Source organism: Chlorocebus sabaeus, chromosome 20, assembly GCF_047675955.1.
Source record: "Chlorocebus sabaeus isolate Y175 chromosome 20, mChlSab1.0.hap1, whole genome shotgun sequence".
NCBI lineage: Eukaryota > Metazoa > Chordata > Mammalia > Primates > Cercopithecidae > Chlorocebus > Chlorocebus sabaeus.
Genome location: NC_132923.1, coordinates 127,877,066 through 127,899,956, shown reverse-complemented (window position 1 = coordinate 127,899,956; position 22,891 = coordinate 127,877,066). Strand labels below are relative to the sequence as shown.

Below are 22,891 nucleotides of genomic sequence, written 5' to 3'. Positions count from 1 at the left end.
GCAGATAGAGAGGGAGGGTCTCTGGAGAAGGACAGAGAGAGACAATGTTCACAGGAACAACTGAAGAACAGCTGAGGGGAAGAAATGTGGTTAACAATTTCCCCTTGTGCCAGGATGTTGCTCAAAAGTGACTGTCCCAACTAAGGCGCAGGTGCAATAAATCAACCCAAATGTCCTTCACTTAACCCAGCTCATTATAATGTCATTAACATAACATTAGCATTGTGGTTTTAGCCCCCCTGTGGGTTTTGTTTAGGCACTCATGGATAATAACCAGGATGGAGTCACTCTGGCCAACCCCAGGCATAGGTAGATGCAACATCCCAGGAGGGAATTTTACCCCTCCCATTGCAGCAAAGCCCACTGAAGACTTCCTGGCTTTTGTGGCATAAAAGACACAGAACTCAGTCCTGTTTCTGGCAACCCGTTTTTGTTGCAGTAAACTGAGGAACGGAGAGACCAATATGAGAGAAACCGGAGGATCGTTTATTTTAGGTATGCACTGGCTCAGCGGACTCACATCCAAAAAGCTGAGCATTGAACAAAGAGTGGAGTTTTTTATAAGCGGCCTTAGAGAAGCAAAGCAAAAGCAGTTAATCATACGGCGGCAGGTCACGTAATCTATAGCATAACATAACTTGTGACCTTGCATGGCTGGTGGCCTTGTAGCTGCATTGAAAGAAAAACAAGAACTGGCTAAATACAGACATTTGTAAAACATAATAATGCTTAAGAAGCCTGAGAAAAGAGTAACAGTAAAAGAATCTTTCTGTCTCTCTCTCTCTTTTTTTTTTTTTCTTCAACCTTGCTCTGGAAGCGGGGGAGTGTCTGGAGCCCATTCCTTTAGCCTTGGCTATTTCAACAGCATTATAACTGTCCTTGAAATGAGCTTGCTAGGCAGAGGAAAACTTGTTCTTTTCTTTTTCTTTTGAAACCTTGCCTTGCCACATTCTGGGCCTTAGCTTTTGCTTTTCTTGGAGTGAATTAGTGCGGTACTTATTATTAATATTATTTTTAAATTTCTGCCTCACTTTCAGGACCCCTCTCTTTGCTGAGAGTTTTCCTTTTGTTTAATAAATCCTGTTCTATTCTACTCCCTCTCCACTGTCTGTGTGCCTTATTCTTCTTGGTCGTAGAGCAAGAACTCAGACCTAGCTGCACGAAGGACTAAGAAAACTACAAAGGAAGCAAGAGATTGGAGTGATTGAAGGAAGAGGCCATGAGCCAAGGAATGCAGGTGGCCACTAGAAGCTGAAAAATGCAAGGGAACCAGAAGGTCCCCTCAGAACCTCTGAAGGAGCCAGCTCTGCCCACACCTTGACTGTAGCCCAATGAAACTGGTTTTGAATTTCTGACCTTTAGATTTGTAAGAGAATGAACTTGTGTTGCTTTAAGCACTGAGTTTTTGGCAATTTGTTACAGCAGCAGGAAACCAATATAGTCCTCTGCTTGCCTAATGGGTCCCTTTGGCATGAGGGGAGGGTGAGGACTCATTATGGATTTGACCAGGAAGGGTGGATTTGACCTGCTTATTGACCAGGGAAGGGTGGAGCTGAAAGACATACGAACCTGCCTTGCAGATGTAAACTAGGGGTGGAGCATGCTGAAGAGATATAAGCAAGGCTCTGGTCTACTCTAGGAAGTAGAAGGTAGTGCCAGCAGGAGATACAAACAGAACATCCAATTCTCGTGGCAGGAGGACGGTGAGTTTGCACAGAGAAGGGGCACAGGATGTTGATGGCAGGCTGAGCTGTAAATATTTTTAGGTATTTGGTTCCTATTTTGCTTATACCTAAATTAATGATAGAAAAGAGGATTTCCACTAGGGTTTTGGTCTGATTGTTTTTGGATGTGGGTTACTGGTACCCAGTGGGGAAGAGGATTGAGACACAGGAGGAGATGCCTGTTGGGAGACACCCCTACCCGACAGGTGCTGAATTCCAGGAGGATGTGTGAGGCTGGAGATGCTCTCTAAGACTGTGAAATTCATCACCAGAAGGCTAGTGAGAGAAAGCAAGGGTACCCCCGTGGAGGTGGACCTGACTGTGGCTGGATATTCTGCAAGTGGGTTAGTTCACACAATGACTTACTTATGTTGATGCTCCATTTATATGGATATAACTGAAAGTCAGAAAGGAAATAGAAATCTGTGAGTTTAGCATCGAAATGCCGCAGGCATTTCAGAGTGTGTGTACTTTAGGTAGAGGACAGTCTCTGGGCTGTTGGCTTAGCTCTCTCCATTCTTCTTGTATATGTAATTCTAAGAAGTGTTGTCATCTGGTTTCTGCCAAACAGATGAGGAAGCCAGGAGATGAGAACAGACAGACAGACAACCCTAAGAGGCAACAGCTGGAAGCCTATGTTAGAAATGCTAACAGTGGGCCGGGCATGGTGCCTCACACCTGTAATCCCAGCACTTTGGGAGGCCAAGGCAGGTGGATTACTTGAGGTCAGGAATTTGAGACTAGCCTGACCAACATGATGAAACCCTGTCTCTACTAAAAATACAAAAATTAGCCAGGCGTGGTGGCGGGCGCCTGTAAACCCAGCTACTTGGGAGGTTGAGGTCAGAGAATCGCTTGAACCTGGGCAGTGGAGGTTGCAGTGAGCTGAGATCATGCCATTGCACTCCAGCCTGGGCAACAAGAGTGAAATTCCATCTAGAAAGAAGGAAAGAAGGAAAGAAGGAAAGAAGGAAAGAAGGAAAGAAAGAAAGAAAGAAAGAAAGAAAGAAAGAAAGAAAGAAAGAAAGAAAGAAAGAAAGAAAGAAAGAAAGAAAGAGAGAGAGAGAAATGCTAACAATGAAAAAACAAATCAATACACACACAATAGTACCTCCAGCTGCTTCTGCCACTCAGCCCTTCCCAAGAACTTCCCAATCTCCCTACAATCCATCAATCCAGAGTTAACTCCTGGCAGAGCAGGGAGCTTCCACACTGTCTTTCACAGCAAGTCTGGCTTCTGTTGTGATTGGTTATGCCCCGGCCCTATGGATACCCGTAAGCATAGATGTGCATTACTTTAGTAATCAATTAAGCTAGCTAACTTTTCCCTCTCAATACCTGCTAAAAGAAATCCAAAAACATCACAGTTACGGTCTTTTCTTCTTCCTTCCTTCCTTCCTTCCTTCCTTCCTTCCTTCCTTCCTTCCTTCCTTCTTTCCTTCCTTCCTTCCTTCCCTTTCTTTCTTTCACGACAGAGTCTCCTTCCTGAGCCTCCCAAGTAGCTGGAATCACAGGCACATGCCACCATGCCTGGCGAATTTTTGTATTTTTAGTAGAGGCGGGGTTTCACCATGTTGGCCAGGCTGGTCTCGAACTCCTGACCTCAGGTGATCTGCCCCCCCCCCCCCCCCCCCCGCCTTGGCCTCCCAAAGTGCCGGGATTACAGGTGTGAGCCACCGCGCCTGACCAGGGGTCGTTTCTTGCCGGGAGAATTATATATATATATATACACACACACACATATATATATATATATATTTATGTTATAGGCCCAGCGGACATCAATATATTACAATGCAGGAGAATAACTGATGTTCATATTAGTGGAACTCAGTCATTAAGAAAAGTTTAATAACATTCAGTTTTATCTATTTTAAAATGTACCATGCATTTTAGAGGTTTTAATCATTTTGGTGCTTACAAAGGATTGAGCCTGTAACCCTCAGAACTCACTTGTTCAGAGTGACTCATTCTTCAGGGTGAGCTCACCCTCCTGCATGAAACAGAACAATAGCCTTTGTGTGTTACTTACAGCCAAAATATGCATATTCTTGTGTAGCCAGACTCATTCTTTTTTGTTTGTTTGTTTCTTTGTTTTTATTGTTGTTTTTGAGACAGAGTGTCGCTGTGTTGTCCAGGCTGGAGTGCAATGGCACGATCTCAGTTCACTGCAACCTCTGCCTCCCGGGTTCAAGTGATTCTTGTGACTCGGCCTCCTAAGTAGCTGGAATTACAGGGACACACCATCACACCCGGCTAATTTTTGTATTTTTAGTAGAGACGGGGTTTCACCATGCTGCCCAGGCTGGTCTTGAACTCCTGACATCAAGTGATTCACCCATCTCGGCCTCCCAAAGTGCTGGGATTACAGGTGTGAGCCACCGCGCCTGGCCCACCAGACTCATTCTTTTATGCTGGTCCTGTGCAGCCTGGGCTAATGGTGCCTCCCTAGTCATTTAGTTCATCATCTGTCCTTGCTCACCTGGGCTGACAGTGCTTCCCTGCTCACCTGGGCTGATGGTGCCTTCTTGCCCACCTGGACTGGCCATGCCGCCCTGCCCCCTTCTTTTTCCTTGCCTCATTGGGCCTTATCAAGGGGCAGTGGTAGAACCAAGGAAGAACAAAGGCTCCTTTCTCCCTTTGACCTTATGTTGTAATAATGATACGCTTGTCAACTCATCTCGGACAGCCAATCCAACCATAGGCCCTAGAAAAATAGGAGTTTAGAATTAAAAAAACAACCTTGATCGGCCAAGGATGTGGTTGGATGAAGGCAGAAGGAAGCTCATAGCATAGAGAGACTCACTAAAAATAAAAGCAACAAAAACAGAGCGGACATAGGGCATGCACCTGTTGTCCCAGCTACTTGGAGAGGACGAAGTGGGGGGAGGTTGCTGAGGCAGGAGGATCACCTGAGTCCTGGGAGGCTGCAGTGAGCCATGATTGCACCACTGCACTCCAGCCTGGGCAACAGAGTGAGACTGTGTCTCAACAAAGAAACCAAAACCCAAAAAACAAAAACAAAAACCCACCACCACCAACAACAACAAAAGCAAACCCGAACAAACAATGTATCTCCCAAATCCAAGAAGAAGACTCATGTTCAAAGGTGATGGAAAATTTCAGGGTTGAAGTAGACAAGGAGTCAGAAAATAGGCAACCCTACTTACCATACCCGATTCTGGGTCCAGCATGTCCTTGGCAGGGTGCTGCACGGTGAAGGGACGTGAATGACCTTCTCTCTAGAAATGTGCCTTCGCTGGCAGATGGCGTTGCTACTCCAAGAGTCCATCATCTGATCTGACCCCCTTATTGCCTTAATCGCTCACTTTCACACCAGTTCTCAACACCAGCCAGGTCAACAGGTTGCCGGCCAGCCCAGGCTCTTGCCTGAGCGAAAGACAGGCAAAACCAGGGCAAAGCGTCAGATGTGATGGGTGGATACGCTGCACAGCAGTTCTGCGGCAGGGCTGCTGTCATCACAGCCGCACAGATGCAGTATGTGCACTGTGTTTTAAGGAGCTGTGTGAGGCAAGGAAAGTCCCAAGGCCTTCCTGGGAAGCCAGCCCCAAATGTTCACTGCAGGGCAGTGAGACCCCTGGGGCTGGGAGCTGCCAGGAGTGGTGGGCCCTCTCCATTTCACTATGCTCTCCCCCGAGCACTCCTCTCTCTGACTCTCCAGGGGCCTTTCCTTCCTCCCTCCCTCTCTGGGCAGTCTTCCCCTCCCCCGTGGCCCAGGCTTTCTCTGAGCTCCTTCCCGCTCCAGTCCCCCTCGCCTGGGCTCATCCAGTCCTCCCAGGCTTCCATGACAGCCTGACATTTCAGTCTCTGCCCGTCTGCTGCTCCCTGATTCTTTCTGGGTCTCCCAATTCAGATTCCCAAGAAAAAATTCAGATGACCGAGTTCGTGTTTTCCTGCCAGTTCGACGTCAAGGGTCCCGCCCGGGCTTGTAAAGGGTCTTGCTCTCCTCAGCAGAGGTGGGGTCTCGTGATTTACAAGGTAGCCCTTTCCCCAGGGCTGGGAGTCAGCAGGTGTGCGTCACTGATTTAGCAAGGACAGGTGAGTGGGTTTCTCATTTTTGCAAAGAAATGGTCCATAAGCTGGAGATTGCAGCATTTTTCCTCCTGTTCCCTCACTAACCAGCTGGGTGGCAATGGTAAGTCACTTCCTTTTCCTGTAAAATGAGGGGTCTGAATAGATGCTAATGCCATTTGCTACACACCAGGCACTGCTCCAACTGCTGCAGGCACGTTTATTGATGAATTTCCACAAAGGAGGTGCTATCACTAACTCCTTTTAAAGAAAGGAGGCGGCCAGGTGCGGTGGCTCACGCCTGTAATCCCAGCACTTTGGGAGCACCAGGTGGGAGAATCGCTTGAGTCCAGGAGTCTGAGGCCAGCCTGAGCAACATGGTGAAAACCTGTATCTACAAAAAATACAAAAATTAGCAGGGCGTAGTGGCATGCGACTCTGGTCCCAGCTACTTGGGAAGCTGAGGCAGGAGGATTGCTTGAGTCCAGGAGAAGTGAGCTGAAATCGTATCACTGCACTCCAGGCTGGGTGACAGAGAGAGACCCTGTCTCAAAAAAGAAAGAAAGAGAGAAAGAAAAGAAAGAGATAAAGGAAGAAAGAAAGAGAAAAAAAAAAGAAAAAAGAAAGGAAAGCTGAGGCACAAAGCACTGGGTAACTTGCCCAAGGTCACACAATTAGCAGGTGGCAGAGATCCTGTCTAGTTTCAGAATTCTTGCCCTTGACCATGCTTTGCTCTCTCTCTGAGATTATTTCAGCTCTTGAGCTTTAGAAATTGAAGTTTCCGGCCAGGCACGGTGGCTCAAGCCTGTAATCCCAGCACTTTGGGAGGCCGAGACGGGCGGATCACGAGGTCAAGAGATCGAGACTATTCTGGCTAATACGGTGAAATCCCGTCTCTACTAAAAAATACAAAAAAACTAGCCAGGCGAGGTGGCGGGCGCCTGTAGTCCCAGCTACTCAGGAGGCTGAGGCAGGAGAATGGCGTAAACCCGTGAGGTGGAGCTTGCAGTGAGCTGAGATCCGGCCACTGCACTCCAGCCTGGGTGACAGAGCGAGACTCCGTCTCAAAAAAAAAAAAAAAAAAAAAAAAGAAATTGAAGTTTCCAGCAAGTTCTTTGCAGCAGCTGATATTCTCTGTTAAATGACAGCGGGGAGTCTTTGAAATATTCGAGAGAGCCTGGGTTCACTGCTAACATCCTTGTCGTGAAGGCCTGCTGCTGTTTGCCATTCCAGGACCAAGTGGATAATGAGTTAAGCTAGGCCGGGAGAGGGTTCAGCTCCCCACAGGAAGGCAGGGGCAGCCCTTTGTGTCCGGCAGCACGGTAGCCCCCCTGCAGGAACTCCGGCTGCCCTCTGTGTTTGACCTTGTGGAAGGGCATGGGAAACGCTGGCCTGTCAGCAGGCATAAACTCAAAAGTTTCTCCTTCAGCTAGTTTCAGGGACGGTCTAGCCAAGTAGATACACAGGATGAGGTAATCCATGGATCCTGTGAGGGCAGTTGGCTGATTGACTTAGGTGTGCCCAAGTGCCTGTAGGTGTCAGAACAAATCTATTCAGAAACGCAGACACCCACACCAGCTCGGATGGCCTAAAGGCACGCATTGGAACGTGGCTCATGAGCTGGGACCCGGGATCAACCGCTGGTTTAAGGAGAGGACCATGAAATGCCCGAACGTGGATTCCAGGCCATCTCCCCGGGTGCCTGGCTGAGGGCAGCCACGTGTCTGCAGCGGTGGCATGTGTCCACGACTGAGACAGGCAGAGTTTGCAGGCAGTGGTAATCCATCAGCAGTCCCCAGATCTCTAACGTCAGGCGAAAGGGCATAGGAAGTCCCACTGTCCAGGAAAGTCCTTCATCCTGCTTCTCCCTGCCTTGGGCCTTTTCCCATTTCCGCGGTCACCTGTCCACAATGGCTGCACTGTGCGGCCCTGCAGGTGCTCCTGACACTGAACAACCAGACCCATGGACTGACCGGATATGAAACTGACGTGGGAGGAGATCAGGCAGGTGCTGGGGCTGCCTGGCCCAATGCACAGAGCCAGAAGGGCTGTTGTAGGGAGGGTGTTATTGTTTTAGTGGGTGCAGCAACGAGTGGCTTAGCCAGTTGGGCGGATCACTTGTAAATTGTTATTTACAGTTTCTGATCCTTTAAAAGAAGAGCTTCGCGGGAATCAGTCTTCATTCCAGATGTGCAGCACCATGAGGGCCCTGGTGCCTCTGTTGTCCCTGTTCCTGCTGGGTGGCCAGGCCCAGCATGGGTCTGACTGGACCTACTCAGGTAAGCTCCTAGCCCCTGCACGCTCCCTCAGTTACCCTCACACCCTTACAACAGGACAAGCGCCCTTCTTTTTTTTTTTAGACAGAGTCTCACTCTGTTGGCCAGGCTTGAGTACAGTAGCGTGATCTCCGCTCACTGCAACCTCCACCTCCCGGGTTCAAGTGATTCTCCTGCCTCAGCCTCCCGAGTAGCTGGGATTACAGGCACCTGCCATCATGCCTGGCTAATTTTTGTATTTTTAGTAGAGAGAGGGTTCCACCATGTTGCTCAGGCTGGTCTCCAACTCCTGACCTTAGGCGATCTGCCCACCTCCCAAAGTGCTGGGATTACAGGCGTGAGCCAGCATGCCCAGCCAAGAGTCCTCCTTTAGGGCATTTCCCAGGATGGCCAGGCAGCCCACCTGCCATCTGTTGGGGATCTGCTCATTGTGGCTTCAGATGTTACCTTTTCAGTGTCTCTGAAGGTATGGAGAACAAGCTGAACTGAAACTTCAAATAAGGAAAAGAAGGAAATAGCTTTCCCCTTCACAAACTCCTGATTTATTTACAGGCTTTTTGCTTTTTTTTTCCACTCACAGTGCTGGCTGGTTCGAAAGCACACTCACTGCTTCTCTTTGTAAAGACATTTGCTTTGTTGGTCTGTGTAAGTGGAAAATAAAGTTCTTAGAAAAGACTCTCGGTAACCTCACGGAAGGTGCTGTGGGGTTTAAGAGACCTTCTTTCTTGGAAATTTCATGGTAGGCAGTTTACCCAGAACATCTTGACATAAGAACCCAGTTCCCTTTGGTCTGTGGGCGGCCAAAACCAGACTTTTTTTTTTTTTTTTTGAGACAGAGTCTTGCTTTGTTGCCCAGGCTGGAGTTCAGTGGTGCCATCTCGGCTCACTGCAACCTCTGCCTCCCAGGTTCAAGCGATTCTCGTGTCTCAGCCTCCCAAGTAGTTGGAATTACAGGCACTCATCACCATGCCTGGGTAATTTTTGTATTTTTAGTAGAGATGGGGTTTTACCACGTTGGCCAGGCTGGTCTCAAACTTCTGACCTCAAGTGATCTGCCCACCTTGGCCTCCCAAAGTGCTGAGATTACAGGTGTGAGCCACCACACCAGGCCCCAAACCAGACTTTTAAAATGTGAAATGTAAAATCCTGGCATTCAGCATGGGTTCTGGTCCACATGTGAGCCAAAGCTAGAAGGCCGTGTCTGTGGGGTTTGTGGACACTAAATGGCCCTTTCCAGGGGCAGTGAGGAGAGCTTCTTCCCATGTCCCCCTCCTTTCTGTACGGGACCACGGACTGGGGTCCATGAGGAGTCTGGTGGCCACTGGCCGAGGCAGGAAGTGAGACAAACATCTGCTTCCTGCAGAGTCCGCCCCAGCTCAGCTGCTCCAGAAGCATTCCTTCAGAATGAACGGGATGATCTGTTAAGTCAAGGGCAACGGAATTAGGGACATCCTGGGAGGTTCAGAAAGTCCAGCCAGCTCTGACCGACCGCTGTGTTCCTGAGCACAGTGATCTTACACATGGCAGTGCCTCAGAAGCCTGGGGCATTCTGCTTCACTTGGCCAAGCAGTGCAGGCAGGTGGTTCAGAGGTGAAGGAAGAGAGAATTCGGACAATGAAGTGCTTGTCCTCCCCAGGCTCTGCCCAGCCTGAGACAGTGGCTTCCTGGAAAGCTACTAGGGACTCTGGGAGAACCTGAGAGTAGCATAGCTTTTGTAAATGACTTTCAGGGACACCTGAGAGATGTTCCAGTATTGACAGTGGCCTGGGCCAAAGCATCTTGCTCTGAGAAGGGGTTGTGCTAGAGGCCTCTTGCCTGATTACAAACCAAAAAGTGCTGAGAGGCCCCGGTACAAACACTTTTTTTTTTTTTTTTTTTGAGAGTTTCACTCTTGTTGCCCAGTCTGGAGTGCAAAGGCACGATCTCGGCTCGCTACAACCTCTGCCTCCTGGGTTCAAGCGATTCTCCTGCCTCAGCCTCTCAGGTAGCTGGGATTAAGGGCTTGTGCCACCACGCCCGGCTGATTGTTTTGTATTTTTAGTAGAGACGGGGTTTCTCCATGTTTGTCAGAGTGGTCTCGAACTTCCGACCTCAGGTGATCCGCCCGCCTCAGCCTCCCAAAGTGTGGGGATTACAGGCGTGAGCCATCGCACCCAGTCACAAACACCTTTCTTAAAACAAGCTGTGTACTCACCACACAGCTACCCCCGCACAGGGAACAGAGGAGAGATTCTCCATGTCACATGGCTAACACCAAGCTCCACAGCTGGTTGGGGGCCAAGTCACCTATGATAATGACTCACCTATGTTACTCTGTCCCCTATGATTATCAATCCTCTCTGAAAAGATAAACTTTCTCCTTATGAGTTCTAAAAAAGTACTCACTCTGGGTTGTCCTGGAACCTGATGCTTCCCTAGTTTCCCTGAATCCATAAGTGTAGACACCTAGATGGTCTTTACCATACTGGGAATCCATAAAAGGGGCTGGAGCAAGAAAATAGTGGTGGGGGGTTCCTGCAGCATGGGGAGGTGGGGGCTGTGTTCCTGTTGGGGGCATGGAAGGACAATGGGGCCCTTGAGAGGAAATGAGGAAGAGGCCTCAGGAACAGCACAGGAATGGCCAGCCAAGGATCCCTCCATGCATTCATCAGCTGGAAATAAGTCAAAGGAGAGCAAAACGTTCTGTATAAAAGATTCTCAGGCCGGGCGCAGTGGCTCACGCCTGTAATCCCAGCACTTTGGGAGGCCAAGGTGGGTGGATCACCTGAGGTCAGGAGTTAGAGACCAGCCTGGCCAACATGGCAAAACCCCGTCTCTAATAAAAACACAAAAATTAGCCAGGAGTGGTGATGCATGCCTGTAATCTCAGCTACTTGGGAGGCTGAGGCAGGAGAAGCTCTTGAATCTGGGAGGCAGAGGTTGCAGTGAGCCAAGATCACACCACTGCACTCCAGTCTGGGTGACAAAGCGAGACCCTGTCTCAAAAAAAAAAAAAAAAAAAAAAAAAAAAAAAAAGACTTTCATTGATTTCAAAACACTGTCTTGCTCCCAGGGCCAGCAGTTGCCACAGGAAAGTTAGAGGTTAGGACCAAAGCCCCTCAAACACCAGAGTCCTTGGAGTTGACCTCGTTGTCTTTTCGGCCTCCTTCTGGGGGCCCTGCTTCCGCTTTCTGGAAGGTGCTCCCATGGGTCCCTGCCCAGCGGGCCCTGGCCTCTGGCCCGGGAGGTTCCTGCAGAGTGGGCTCAGCCAGGCAGCCCCTTGAACTGTCTCTCTCCTGTCTCAGAAGGAGCACTGGACGAAGCGCACTGGCCACAGCACTACCCCGCCTGTGGGGGCCAGAGACAGTCGCCCATCAACCTGCAGAGAACGAAGGTGCGGTACAACCCCGCCTTGGAGGGCCTCAAGCTGACCGGCTATGAGACCCAGAAGGGCAAGTTCCCCATGGTCAACAACGGCCACACAGGTAAGGGGAAGGGGTGGCGAGGGGCTCCAATCCACGGGCAGCCCCTGGCAGCCTGCAGGGGAAGGCAGGTGACACGTGTCCCTGCCAGGAGTGGCTTACACAGAGACACAGAGCATGGCCTCAGAACTGGAGGCCTCGAACATGAGGGTCGAACAGGAGGGCTGACCGGCCCGGAAACCTGGTGGCTCTTCCAGAGAGGGCAGCATCCGTCTTTCCACTCAGCTCCCTGCTGGTCCCTTCCTGCCATGTTATCCTCTTACTCGAGCTCACCCAACCCACGCAGCAGGTGACAGGCAGGACAGGCCGTGCTGCTGAAGCCACCTTTCCCACGGGGACTCTCTGTCCATCAGCTGGGGTCAGCTTTTCCACAGTTCCTATTTCAGTCTATTCAGCTCAAAGCACCTGACAGGTAGGACCAGGGTTTCTCAGAGTTTTAAGAAGGAAGCTCTGGTTTTCTGCTCCCTACAAGAAAGAAGGTGAAGGTCACACAGAAAAAGCAGGGCCGTGGGGATGCCCCACTTCAGGAATCCAATATGAGAAACTGTAAATTTTTAAATTTTTTTTTTTTGAGACAGAGTGTCACTATCTTGCCCAGGCTGGAGTGCAGTGGCGTGATCTCAGCTCACTGTAGCCTCCACCTCCTGGGTTCAAGCGATTTTCCTGCCTCAGCCTCCTGAGTGACTGGGATTACAGGCACCCACCACCATGCCCAACTAATTTTTTTTTTGTATTTTTAGTAGAGACAGGGCTTTCACCATGTTGGCCAGGCTGGTCTGGAACTCCTGACCTCAAAGTTATCTGCCCACCTCAGCCTCCCAAAGTGCTGGGATTACAGGCACGAGCCACCACGCCTGGCCTGGAAACTGAAATCTGTGCTTTACTTGTACAGAACATCCTCCTGATTTTCCAAGTTGGCTCGACTCCTCTGAGCCTCATGACTACCCCAGGAGGGGGCATTTTTTAGGCAGGAAGTCTGAGGCCTCAGGAGGTCGAGGGACTCACCCAAGGCTACACAGTGTCTGACGGCCAAGATGGGCTCACACCCCCAGATGCCGGGTTTCTTGGCCACATCCTTCTTAGGTACTGCACTCTCTCACTCCTGCCTGGGTTGAGACAGTTCCCTGCCTGCCACACTGCAATACAACAGTCATTGGACTTGCCCAGGCATGGTGGCTCACACCTGCAAACCCAGTATTTTACGAGGCTGAGGTGGGAGGATCACTTGAGGTCAAAGTTTGAGATGAGCCTGGGCAACTTGGTGAGACTCCATCTCTACAAAAAATCAAAACGTTAGCCAGGAGTAGTGGTGAGTGCCTGTAGTCCCAGCTACTTGGGAGGCTGAGGTGGGAGGATCACCTGAGCCTGGGAGGTCAAGGTTGTGGTGAGCCGAGATCACCACTGCACTTGAACCTGGGCAACAGAGCGAGACTCTGTTTCTTTAGAAAAAAAAAAAAAAGGGTCACAAAAGGGTCACAGGACTTAGTTTTCTTATCTTAAACCTGGGCAACAGAGCAAGACCCTGTTTCTTTAAATAAATTAATTAAAAAAAGAAAGGTCACAGGACTTAGTTTTCTTATCTTGCACAATCAAGAAAATAAAACTGGCCTAGTGAGGTGGCTCATACCTGTAATCTCAGGACTTTGGGAGCCCGAGGTGGGCAGATCACCTGAGGTCAGGAGTTCGAGACTAGCCTGGCCAACATGGTGAAACCTTGTCTCTACTAAAAATACCAAAATTGGTTGGGCATGGTGGCCTGTGCCTGTAATCCCAGCTACTCGGAAGGCTGAGGCAGGAGAATTGCTTGAACCCAGGAGGTGGAGGTTGCAGTGAGCCAAGATCATGCCATTGCACTCCAGCCTGGGCAACAAGAGCAAAACTCCATCTCAGAAAAAAAAAAGAAAAAAGGAAAGAAAACCAATTGTCCTTTATAGGACTGGTGAAAGTTGCAAATTGGAGAATGAAGCTTTGTCTGTAAAAGGACTCAGGTTTATGTGGCCAAGAGCCCTGAAATACACAAAGAATGAACAAAAGCCTCATTTTCATCATAACATCAAGCTCTTGTTTCCAAAATTACTCTCTGACGCTTCCAGATTGGCAGGCTGAACTCTTCCTCCTCTCCTTGTCCTCTCCTTGTGGAGAACGGGTGAAGCACAAAGGCCAAAGGCAGTGGCTTTGTTCACCCTCCCTGGACAGCGGGCGGGAAGAAATCAGTGATGGAGGGATCTCCGTGGGCAGCCCCTGCTGAGTGCGGGGTTCGTGCTGAGGGCCCAGGAGAGGGAAGGCATAAGGAAGAGAAGAGCCCAGTTTCCCAAGGGGCTTGCAGTGGCTCGCTCCTCCCAGTTTCCAGAGGACCCTGTCCTTTCTTCCTTTGGGGCTGTGCTCAAATTTCTGTGGTCTGGAAGCCTGTTCCTTTGGGGTTCTCACCTCACACGACAGCATGCCGGACATTAGAGTGGACCCAAAGTTCACATTAATTATATATATATATTTTTAAAATTTTCTTTTGAGACGGTGTCTTGCTCTGTCGCCCCAGCTGGAATGCAGTGGTGCAATCTTGGCTCACTGAAACCTCCACTTCCCAGATTCAAGTGATTCTCCTGCCTCAGCCTCCCCAGTAGCTGGGACTACAGGCGTGTGCCACCATGCCCACCTAATTTTTGTATTTTTAGTAGAGATGGGGTTTTGTCATATTGGCCAGGCTGGTCTCGAACTCCTTGCCTCAAGTGATCCACCCATCTCAACCTCCCAAAGTGCTAGAATTATAGGCATGAGCCACCGTGACTGGCCATAATTCTATTTTTTGATGTAAAGGGTTTTTTTTTGAGATGGATCTGTCACCCAGGCTGGAATGCAGTGGCATGATCTTGGCTCACTGCAACCTCTGCATCCTAGGGTCAAGCAATTCTCATGCCTCAGCCTCCTGAGTAGCTGGGATTACAGGTGTGTGCCACCACTCCCAGCTAATTTTTGTATTTTTTGTAGAGATGGGGTTTCAGTATGTTCGCCAGGCTGGTCTTGAACTCCTGGCCTCAAGTGATCCACCAACCTTGGCCTCTCAAAGTGTTGAGATTACAGGCGTGAGCCACTGCACCTGGCCTGATATAAAGTATTTTGAAAGATTTTTATAATTTAGCTTTTGAAGTTATTTGGCTATTGCCACTGGCTACTTTTCGGCAAGCTCCAAGCACATTCAGGAATTCTACTGAAGGGGAAAAAAAATAATCTACAAACTTTGATTCTAATGAGATTTTGATGAATACTAAGCTTAACAATAAAGTTGATGTGATGTATTAAAGATTTGTTGACTTTTGGTTTTGCAAGATTCTTTTATTTGAGACAAAATCTTGCCCTATCGCCCAGGCTGGAGTGGGGTGGCACGACCTCGGCTCACTGCAACCTCTGCCTCCCTGGTTCAATTGATTCCCCTGCCTCAGCCTTCCCAGTAGCTGGGATTACAGGCACGTGCCACCACGCCTGGCTAATTTTTGCATTTCTAGTACAGATGGGGTTTCACCATGTTGGCCAGGCTGGTCTTGAACTCCTGACCTCAAGTGATCCACCTCCCAAAGTGCTGGGATTACAGGCATGAGCCATCATGCCTAGTCAGGTTTTGACAGGTTTCTAATCACATGTATCGAGCAATCATTTCAGTGTCATGAAAACCCTGTGGTCCACCTGTTCATCTGTCCCTTCCTTCCTAAACCCTGGCAATCACTGATCTTTTTATTTGACCTATAGTTTTTCTTTTTCCAAAATGTCACATAGTTGGAATCATACAACATGTAGCCTTTTCACATTGGCTTCTTTCACTGAGTAATATGCATTTAAGGTTCCTCCATGTCTTTTCACGGCTTGATAGCTCATTTCTTTTTAGTGCTGAATATTCTATTGCCTGGATGAACCACAGTTTATCCATTCCCCTATCTAAAGACATCTGGGTTGCTTCTCAGTTTTGGCAGTTATGAATAAAGCTGTTATAAAACCTGTGTGCAGGCCAGGCATGGTGGCTCATGCCTCTAACCCTAGCACTTTGAGAGGCTAAGGTGGGAGCATCACTTGAGCCCAGGAATTCGAGACCAGCCTAGGCAATGTAGTGAGACCTACGAAAGTAATCAAAAAATTAGCCTGGCATGGTGGCTCAAACATACAGTCCTAGTTACTTAGTAGATTGAGGTGCGAGGCTCACTTGAGCCTGGGAGGTCAAGGCTGCAGTGAGCTATGATTGCACCACTGCACTCCAGCCTGGGTGACAGCGAGACCTTCTCTCAATCAATCAGTCAATCAATTCCATGTGCAGGTTTGTGTGTTTTCAATTCATGTGGGTAAATACCAAGAGCTTGCTTGATTGTATAGTAATGTCAGAGGCGTTTGAATCAGAGTGACCCATCTTTTACAGGGGTGCGTAAAATAAGGCTGAGACTTACTGGACTGCACTCCCAGAAGGTTAAGGCATTCTAAGGCACAGGATGAAAGAGGAGGTTGGCACAAGACACAGGTCACAAATCTTGCTGATAAAACAGGTTGCAATAAAGAAGCCTGACAAATCCTACCAAAATCAAGATGGCCACGAGAATGATCTCTGGTTGTCCTCACTGCTACACTCCAACTAGCACCATGACAGTTTACAGATGACATGGCAATGTCAGGAAGTTACCCTATATGGTCTAAAAAGGGGAGGCATGAATAATCCACCCCTTGTTTAGCATATAATTAAGACATAACCATAAAAATGGGCAACCAGCTGCCCTTGGGGCTGCTCTGCCTTCAGAGCAGCCATTTTTTATTCCACTACTTCCTTTTTTTTTTTTTTTGGAGACAGAATCTTGCTCTGAGGCTGGAATACAGTGGTGCTATCTTGGCTCCCTGCAACCTCTGCCTCCGGTTCAAGTGATTCTCGTGCCTCAGCCTCTCAAGTAGCTGGGATTACAGGCGCGCACCATCATGCCGCCGTTAAGTTTTAGTAGAGATGAGGTTTCGCCATGTAGGCCAGGCTGGTCTTGAACTCCTGACCTCGAGTGATCTACCTGCCTCGGCCTCCCAAAGTGCTGGGATTACAGGCATAAGCCACCACGCTTGGCCTATTCCTTTACTTTCTTAATAAACTTGCTTTCACTTTATTCTGTAGACTCACCCCACATTCTTTCTTGTGTGAGATCCAAGAACTCTCTCTTGGGGTCTGGATCGGGACCCCTTTTTGGTACCATATAGACCAAGTTGGAAAGAATGGACGTTGAAATAGTATTAAGTCTTCCTATCTGTGAATATGGAATATTTCTCCACTTATTTAGTTCTTCCTGATTTATTTCATTAGTTTTATGATTTTCTGTATATAGATTTTGTTCATATTTTTGGGCAATTTTTGTATTTTTAGTAGAGACGAGGTTTCTCCATGTTGGCTAGGCTGGTCTTGAACACTTGACCTCAGGTGCTCTGCCTGCCTTGGCCTCTCAAATTACTAGGATTACAGGCATGAGCTGCTAGGCCTGGCCTCCTCATTTTAAAATTAAATTTAAATTGGATTCAACATTTCAATAAAGAGAAATTCAAATTGAAACACAGGCTGTTGAGACACACCAATTGCTACCAAATTTCTAAAACTAACTCCCAATTGATCTGTTTTGCTGTAGACTAGTAACAGTTGGTGGGCCAGTACTAATCCATTAATACATATTGCCCAGGTGCAGTGGCTCTCCTATAATCCCAGCACTTTGAGAGGCCAAGGCAGGCAGATTGCTTGAGCCCAGGAGTTTGAGACCAGCCTGGGCAACATGGTGAAATTCTGTCTTTACAAATAAACTTAAAAATTAGCTGGACATGGTGGTGTGTGCCTGTAGTCCTATCTACTTGAAGGGCTGAGGCAGGAGGATTGTTTGAGCCTGGGAGGTAGAGGCTGCGGTGAGCTGAGGTCACGCCACTGCACTCCAGCCTGGGTGACAGAGTAAGACCCTGTCTCAACAACAACAAAATATATATTAAAATTTTCCAAAATACATTTGATCGGCTCCAGAAAAGCTTAAATGCCTGAGGTACTGGGCCTCTAGTGTTCAGTGTTTTCTTAATATATACTATTTTCTTAATAATTGCTATTGGCTACTTCTTTTATGAAGTTCCTTGAAGATACGGATAATCGTGTATTCATCTTTTTCATCACGGTACTTCCCACAGATCCTGACAGAGCAAATTCAAAATGTTCACTGAATGGTGCATTTGAGCAGAAAAGACCTGAACATAAAAGGATAAGTCCTCAAACAGGCGCCCATGAGTGACACAGAATTCTACACAGGTTTTGATTTTTTAATGCTCCACGGGGAGGCAGGAGGCTGGTTGTTCCTTTCTCTTTTTCAATTTTATTTATTTATTTTTGAGATGTAGTCTCACTCTGTTGCCCTGGTTGGAGTGCAGTGGCTGTGATCTTGGCTCACTGTAAGCTCTGCCTCCCGGGTTCAAGCGATTCTCCTGCCTCAGCCTCCCGGGTAGCTGGGATTACAGGTTTGCACCACCATGCCCGACTAATTTTTGTATTTTTAGTAGAGATGGGGTTTCTCCATGTTGGCCAGGCTGGACTTGAACTCTAGACCTCAAGTGATCTGCCCTCCTTGACCTCCCAAAGTGCTGGGATTACAGGTGTGAGCCACTGTGCCCGGCCTCAACTTCTAGTGAAATAGCTTTTCACTAGAAAAATTTCAAAAGTAGTACAGAGATTTCCCACATGCTCTTTGCCCACTTCCCCTAACACTAATATCTTATAACCATAGTACAATTATTATTATTATTATTTTGGAGATGGAGTCTCATTCTGTTGCCCAGGCTGGAGTGCAGTGGCACAATCTTGTCTCACTGCAACCTCTGCCTCCCAGGTTCAAGCAATTCTACTGCCTCAGCCTCCTGAGTAGCTGGGATTACAGGCATGCACCACCATGCCTGGCTATTTTTTTTTTTTTTTTTTTTTTTTTTAGTAGCGACAGGGTTTCTCCATGTTGGTCAGGCTGGTCTCAAACCCCCAACCTCAGGTGATCTGCCCACCTCGGCCTCCCAAAGTGCTGGGATTACAGGTGTGAGCCACCATGCCTGGCCACCATGGTACAATTATTATTGAATTTAAATGATATAACACAGTTAACTCCAGACCTCATTTGAATGACATGACTTTCTCACGCCTATATTTTTCTGGTCCAGGGTCTAACCCAGGATTCCACATTGTACTTCGCTGTCAGGTCTCTTTAAGTCTCTTCCAATCTCAGTCAGTTTCTCAGTCTTTGACTTCCATGACCTTGACAGTTTGCTGATTGTTTCTTGAGCACAGCAAATTCTTGGATTATGTGGCTTTTCTCTTCTGATAAGAAACTGGTTACATTGGGTTCCCATAAAGTGGAGCAGCCTCTTCTGGAAGTTGAGTTGATTTGCAGATCTGGAAGTTTCAGCCAGTTGACTTTTGGGAACAGCCAGTTAACTTTTGGCCTTGCCTTTTCAAAAGCACAGTGATGGCCCGGTGCGGTGGCTCACGCCTATAATTCCAGCACTTTGGGAGGCCGAGGTGGGTGGATCACCTGAGGTCAGGAATTCAAGACCAGCCTGGCCAACATGGTGGAAACCTGTCTACACTAAAAATACAAAAAGTAGCCAGGCATGGTGGCGGGTGCCTGTAATTCCAGCTACTGGGGAGACTGAGGCAGGAGAATCGCTTGAACCCAGGAAGCGGTGAGCTGAAATTGCACCGTTGCACTCCAGCCTGGGCGACAAGAGCAAACTCCGTCTGAAAAAAAAAAAAAAGCACAGCAACAGGCTCAGGTTTGTGGCTCTTTTCCAATTGGGCCTGTGTGGGCCTGTCAGTGTAACCAGAAGTAACACATTCTGTCTCCCGGGGGCTGTGTTTTGGGGAAATTGTGAGGACCTCTCTCATTTCTTCTGTGGTGCTGACTGTCCATTTAAGGAGCTCTGCTCAGGTCCTCAGTTCCTCAGCTCCCATCCGCTTTTAGCATCGCTGACCTTGCATGCCTCCTTTTCTTGCAAGCATTGATTTTTGAGGCCAGCCACATCTCAAGCTCTAAATACCAAGCACTTGTTCTGCCAAACGGCCGGTGAAAACCTTTCAGGCCAGATTACTGCGTTACAGCACATTACGTTATGAATTTAATCATAGCTCCCTGCTCCTTTAGACAATTTGGAAAGGAAGAAGGGGGGCATCTGACGGGTTTTAAATACCTCATATTTGCTGTCTTTTAAGAAAATGTTCTTGTTTACAGCCACCACTGATGACTTTAAATAGGAAGATCTTGCCGGGCGTGGTGGCTCATGCCTATAATCCCAGCACTTTGGGGGGCTGAGGAGGCTGGATCATTTGAGGTCAGCCTGGCCAACATGGTGAAACCCCGTCTCTACTAAAAATACAAAAATTGGCCGGGCATGGTGGCATATTCCTGTAATTTCAGCTACTGGGGAGTCTGAGGCAGGAGAATCGCTTGAACCCAGGAGGCAGAGGTTGCAGTGAGCCTAGATCATGCCACTGCACTCCAGTCTGGGTGACAGAGTAAGATTCTGTCTCTAAATAAATAAATAAATAAATAAATGGGAAGATCTTGCTCTTGAGACACATGCTGCCTGGCCCTTTCCAACGCCCAAGTTCTATCCTCATAGGTATTTTTCTTAGTCACTTTTCTTAGTAACTGAGTCCATTTTTCCTTTTTGTGTAGTTCATTCCAAAAGACAGAGATTTCAGCTGGGTGTGGTGGCTCATGCCTGGAATCCCAACACTTTGGGAGGCTGAGGCAGGTGGATCACTTGAGGTCAGGAATTCGAGACCAGCCTAACCAATATGGTGAAACCCCATCTCTACTAAAAATACAAAAATGAGCCAGGCGTGGTGGCGGGCACCTGTAGTCTCAGCTACTTGGGAGGCTGAGGTGGGAGGATCCCTTGAAGCCAGGAGTTGGAGGCTGCAGTGAGTTGCTCCAGTAAGTCATGATCATGTCACTGCACTCCAGCCTAAGCAGCAGAGTGAGCCTGAAAAAAAAAAAAAAAAAAAAGAAAAGAAAACAGTTCTAAGAGACCCCATTTCCTATTCTTATACCTTCAGCAAATTCCAAAATCGGCCAGAGATAGAGAGTAGAATTCTAGTTTCCATGCCCATTGACCGTAAGTTTTCAGGACCTTCCCTCTCCCTGGGGCCAGCAAGCTGGACCTGCCACTATGTGGTCCTGCCTTTGGCCTGTTGGTTCTGAGTGGGAAGGTGTGTGCTGGGGAGAGGCACTTGCCCAGCCTGGTTTACTCAGTGCCTGGCCTCCATCCTGACCTCACCCTGTGCCCTGTGTGCAAACACCTCTTCTCCTTTGGTGACCCTGCTCATGGCATGCTAAGCCAGTCTATGGTATTGACTTGCCCTAGGCTCAGACAGGTGGGAGGTGAGCAGAGAAGCTACCCAGCCTGTAGGTCTGACCCCTTTGTGTTCACCTACTCTGCTCTCAGCCCCACCTTTTCTCTCCAGTGCAGATCAGCCTGCCCTCCACCATGCGCATGACAGCAGCCGACGGCACTGTGTACATAGCCCAGCAGATGCACTTTCACTGGGGAGGAGCGTCCTCGAAGATCAGGGGCTCTGAGCACACCGTGGACGGGATCAGACATGTGATCGAGGTACCTGAGGACCCCCACTGCGTCCTCTTTCCTTCAAACCCTGTAGTCAGTTTCCTTTTTATTTATTTATTTTGAGACAGAGTCTCGCTCTGTTGCCCCGGCTGGAGTGCAGTGGCATGATCTCAGCTCACTGCAACCTCCACCTTCTGGGTTCAAGCAATTCTCCTGCCTCAGTCCCTTGAGTAAATGGGATTACAGGCACCCACCACCATGCCCGACTAAGTTTTGTATTTTTAGTGGAGATGGAGTTTCACCATGTTGGTTAGGCTGGTCTCGAACTCCTGACCTCAGATGATCCACCGGCTTTGGCCTCCCAAAGCGCTGGGATTATAGGCGTGAGCCACAGTGCCGGCCGTCATTTTTCTTATTAAAATAGCCAAGGCTGGGTGCACTGGCTCACACCTGTAATTCCAGCACTTTGGGAGGCCAAGGCAGGGGAATTGCTTGAGCCCAAGAGTTCTAGATCAGCCTGGGCAACGTAGCAAGATCCTGTGACTAAAAAAAAAAAAAAAAATTAGCCAGGAGTGGTGGCGCACACCTATAGTTCCAGCTTCTGAGGAGGCTGAGGTGGGAGGATGGCTTGAGGCCAGGAGGTTGAGGCTGCAGTGAGTCCTGATCATGCCGCTGCACTCCAGTCTGAGTGACAAAACAAACAAAAACAGCCAAAAGACTTTGTGCAAAGGTAGCAGTTAAGTTATTCTGAAGTTGAGTTTATTTTTTATTCACTCAGCAACGGTTGATGGATCACCACTTTGTGACAGGGGTTCAGGCAAGGTCCTGCCCTTCAGGACTCAGGTGGGCAGGACTTCACAGCCCACAGGGTGTGGCAAGCCCTCCTTTGTTTCAGCCGGATTTTTATGTGTTTGATTTTCTTTTTTTGTTTTTTGAAACGGAGTTTTGCTCTTTTGCCCAGGCTGGAGTGAAGTGGTGTGATCTTGGCTCACTGCAACCTCTGTCCCCTGGGTTCGAATGATTCTCCTGCCTCAGCCACCCGAAAAGCCGGGATTACAGGCACCTGCCACCATGGCCGGCTAATTTTTGTATTTTTAGTAGAGACGGGGTTTCGCCATGTTGGCCAAGCTGGTCTCAAACTCCTGACCTCAAGTGTTCCACCCGCCTCAGCCTCCCAAAGTGCTGGGATTACAGGCATGAGCCATTGTGCCTGGATTGTGTTAGATTTTCTGAGTTCCCTCTTTTGCCAGAATCCATCCATAGGATGACTACACGTTAACAGTGGTTGCCTGGGACAAGGGGCACAAGCTCACTCTCCCCGCAAAGCCCCCAGACACCCCAGGAGAACCCTATGTCCTCATGTGACCCCTTCAGACTCTGCCAGCTTGTCTGCCTGGAGGGAGGTGTGGTTGGGAAATGGCCTGAAACTGCCATCTTCCAGAATCCCACTCTTGTTCTTTCCATTCTTTGGGAAATTTCTGCTCTTGATTCATGGGATTTGCAGCCCAGATGGAGGGAGATGGAGGTCCAAGTTGCTTGTGTGGAGCAGTCTGAGGCCTCAGATGGAGCACCTTCCTTTCTCTTCCTTCTTCCCTGGAAATCTTAAGCATCCAAATTTCTATGAACTGCCCTTGACCCACCCTACCTTGCTCTTACAGATTCACGTTGTTCACTACAATTCTAAATACAAGAGCTATGAGATAGCCCAAGATGAGCCTGATGGTTTGGCTGTACTGGCAGCCTTCGTTGAGGTAAGCAGAAACTACCCACGTGTGTCTGCAAAGTCTAGTTGAACAGTCTTCTTCATTATCAC

General features: G+C 48.5%; 1 protein-coding gene across 2 annotated transcripts in view; it reads left to right on the top strand.

The window, feature by feature from the left end:
• The first annotated feature begins 1,495 nt into the window (after nucleotides 1-1,495).
• Nucleotides 1,496-22,891, top strand: part of CA6 (carbonic anhydrase 6) — a 39,032-nt gene continuing 17,636 nt past the window's right edge. For both annotated transcript variants that reach the window (XM_007980657.3, XM_007980656.3), the window contains exons 1-5: nucleotides 1,496-1,703; nucleotides 7,895-8,035; nucleotides 11,317-11,496; nucleotides 20,978-21,126; nucleotides 22,737-22,829. In XM_007980657.3, the coding sequence (XP_007978848.2) occupies nucleotides 7,945-8,035; nucleotides 11,317-11,496; nucleotides 20,978-21,126; nucleotides 22,737-22,829 (513 nt within the window). In that variant the 5' untranslated portion in view covers nucleotides 1,496-1,703; nucleotides 7,895-7,944. The remainder of the gene's footprint in view (nucleotides 1,704-7,894; nucleotides 8,036-11,316; nucleotides 11,497-20,977; nucleotides 21,127-22,736; nucleotides 22,830-22,891) is intronic.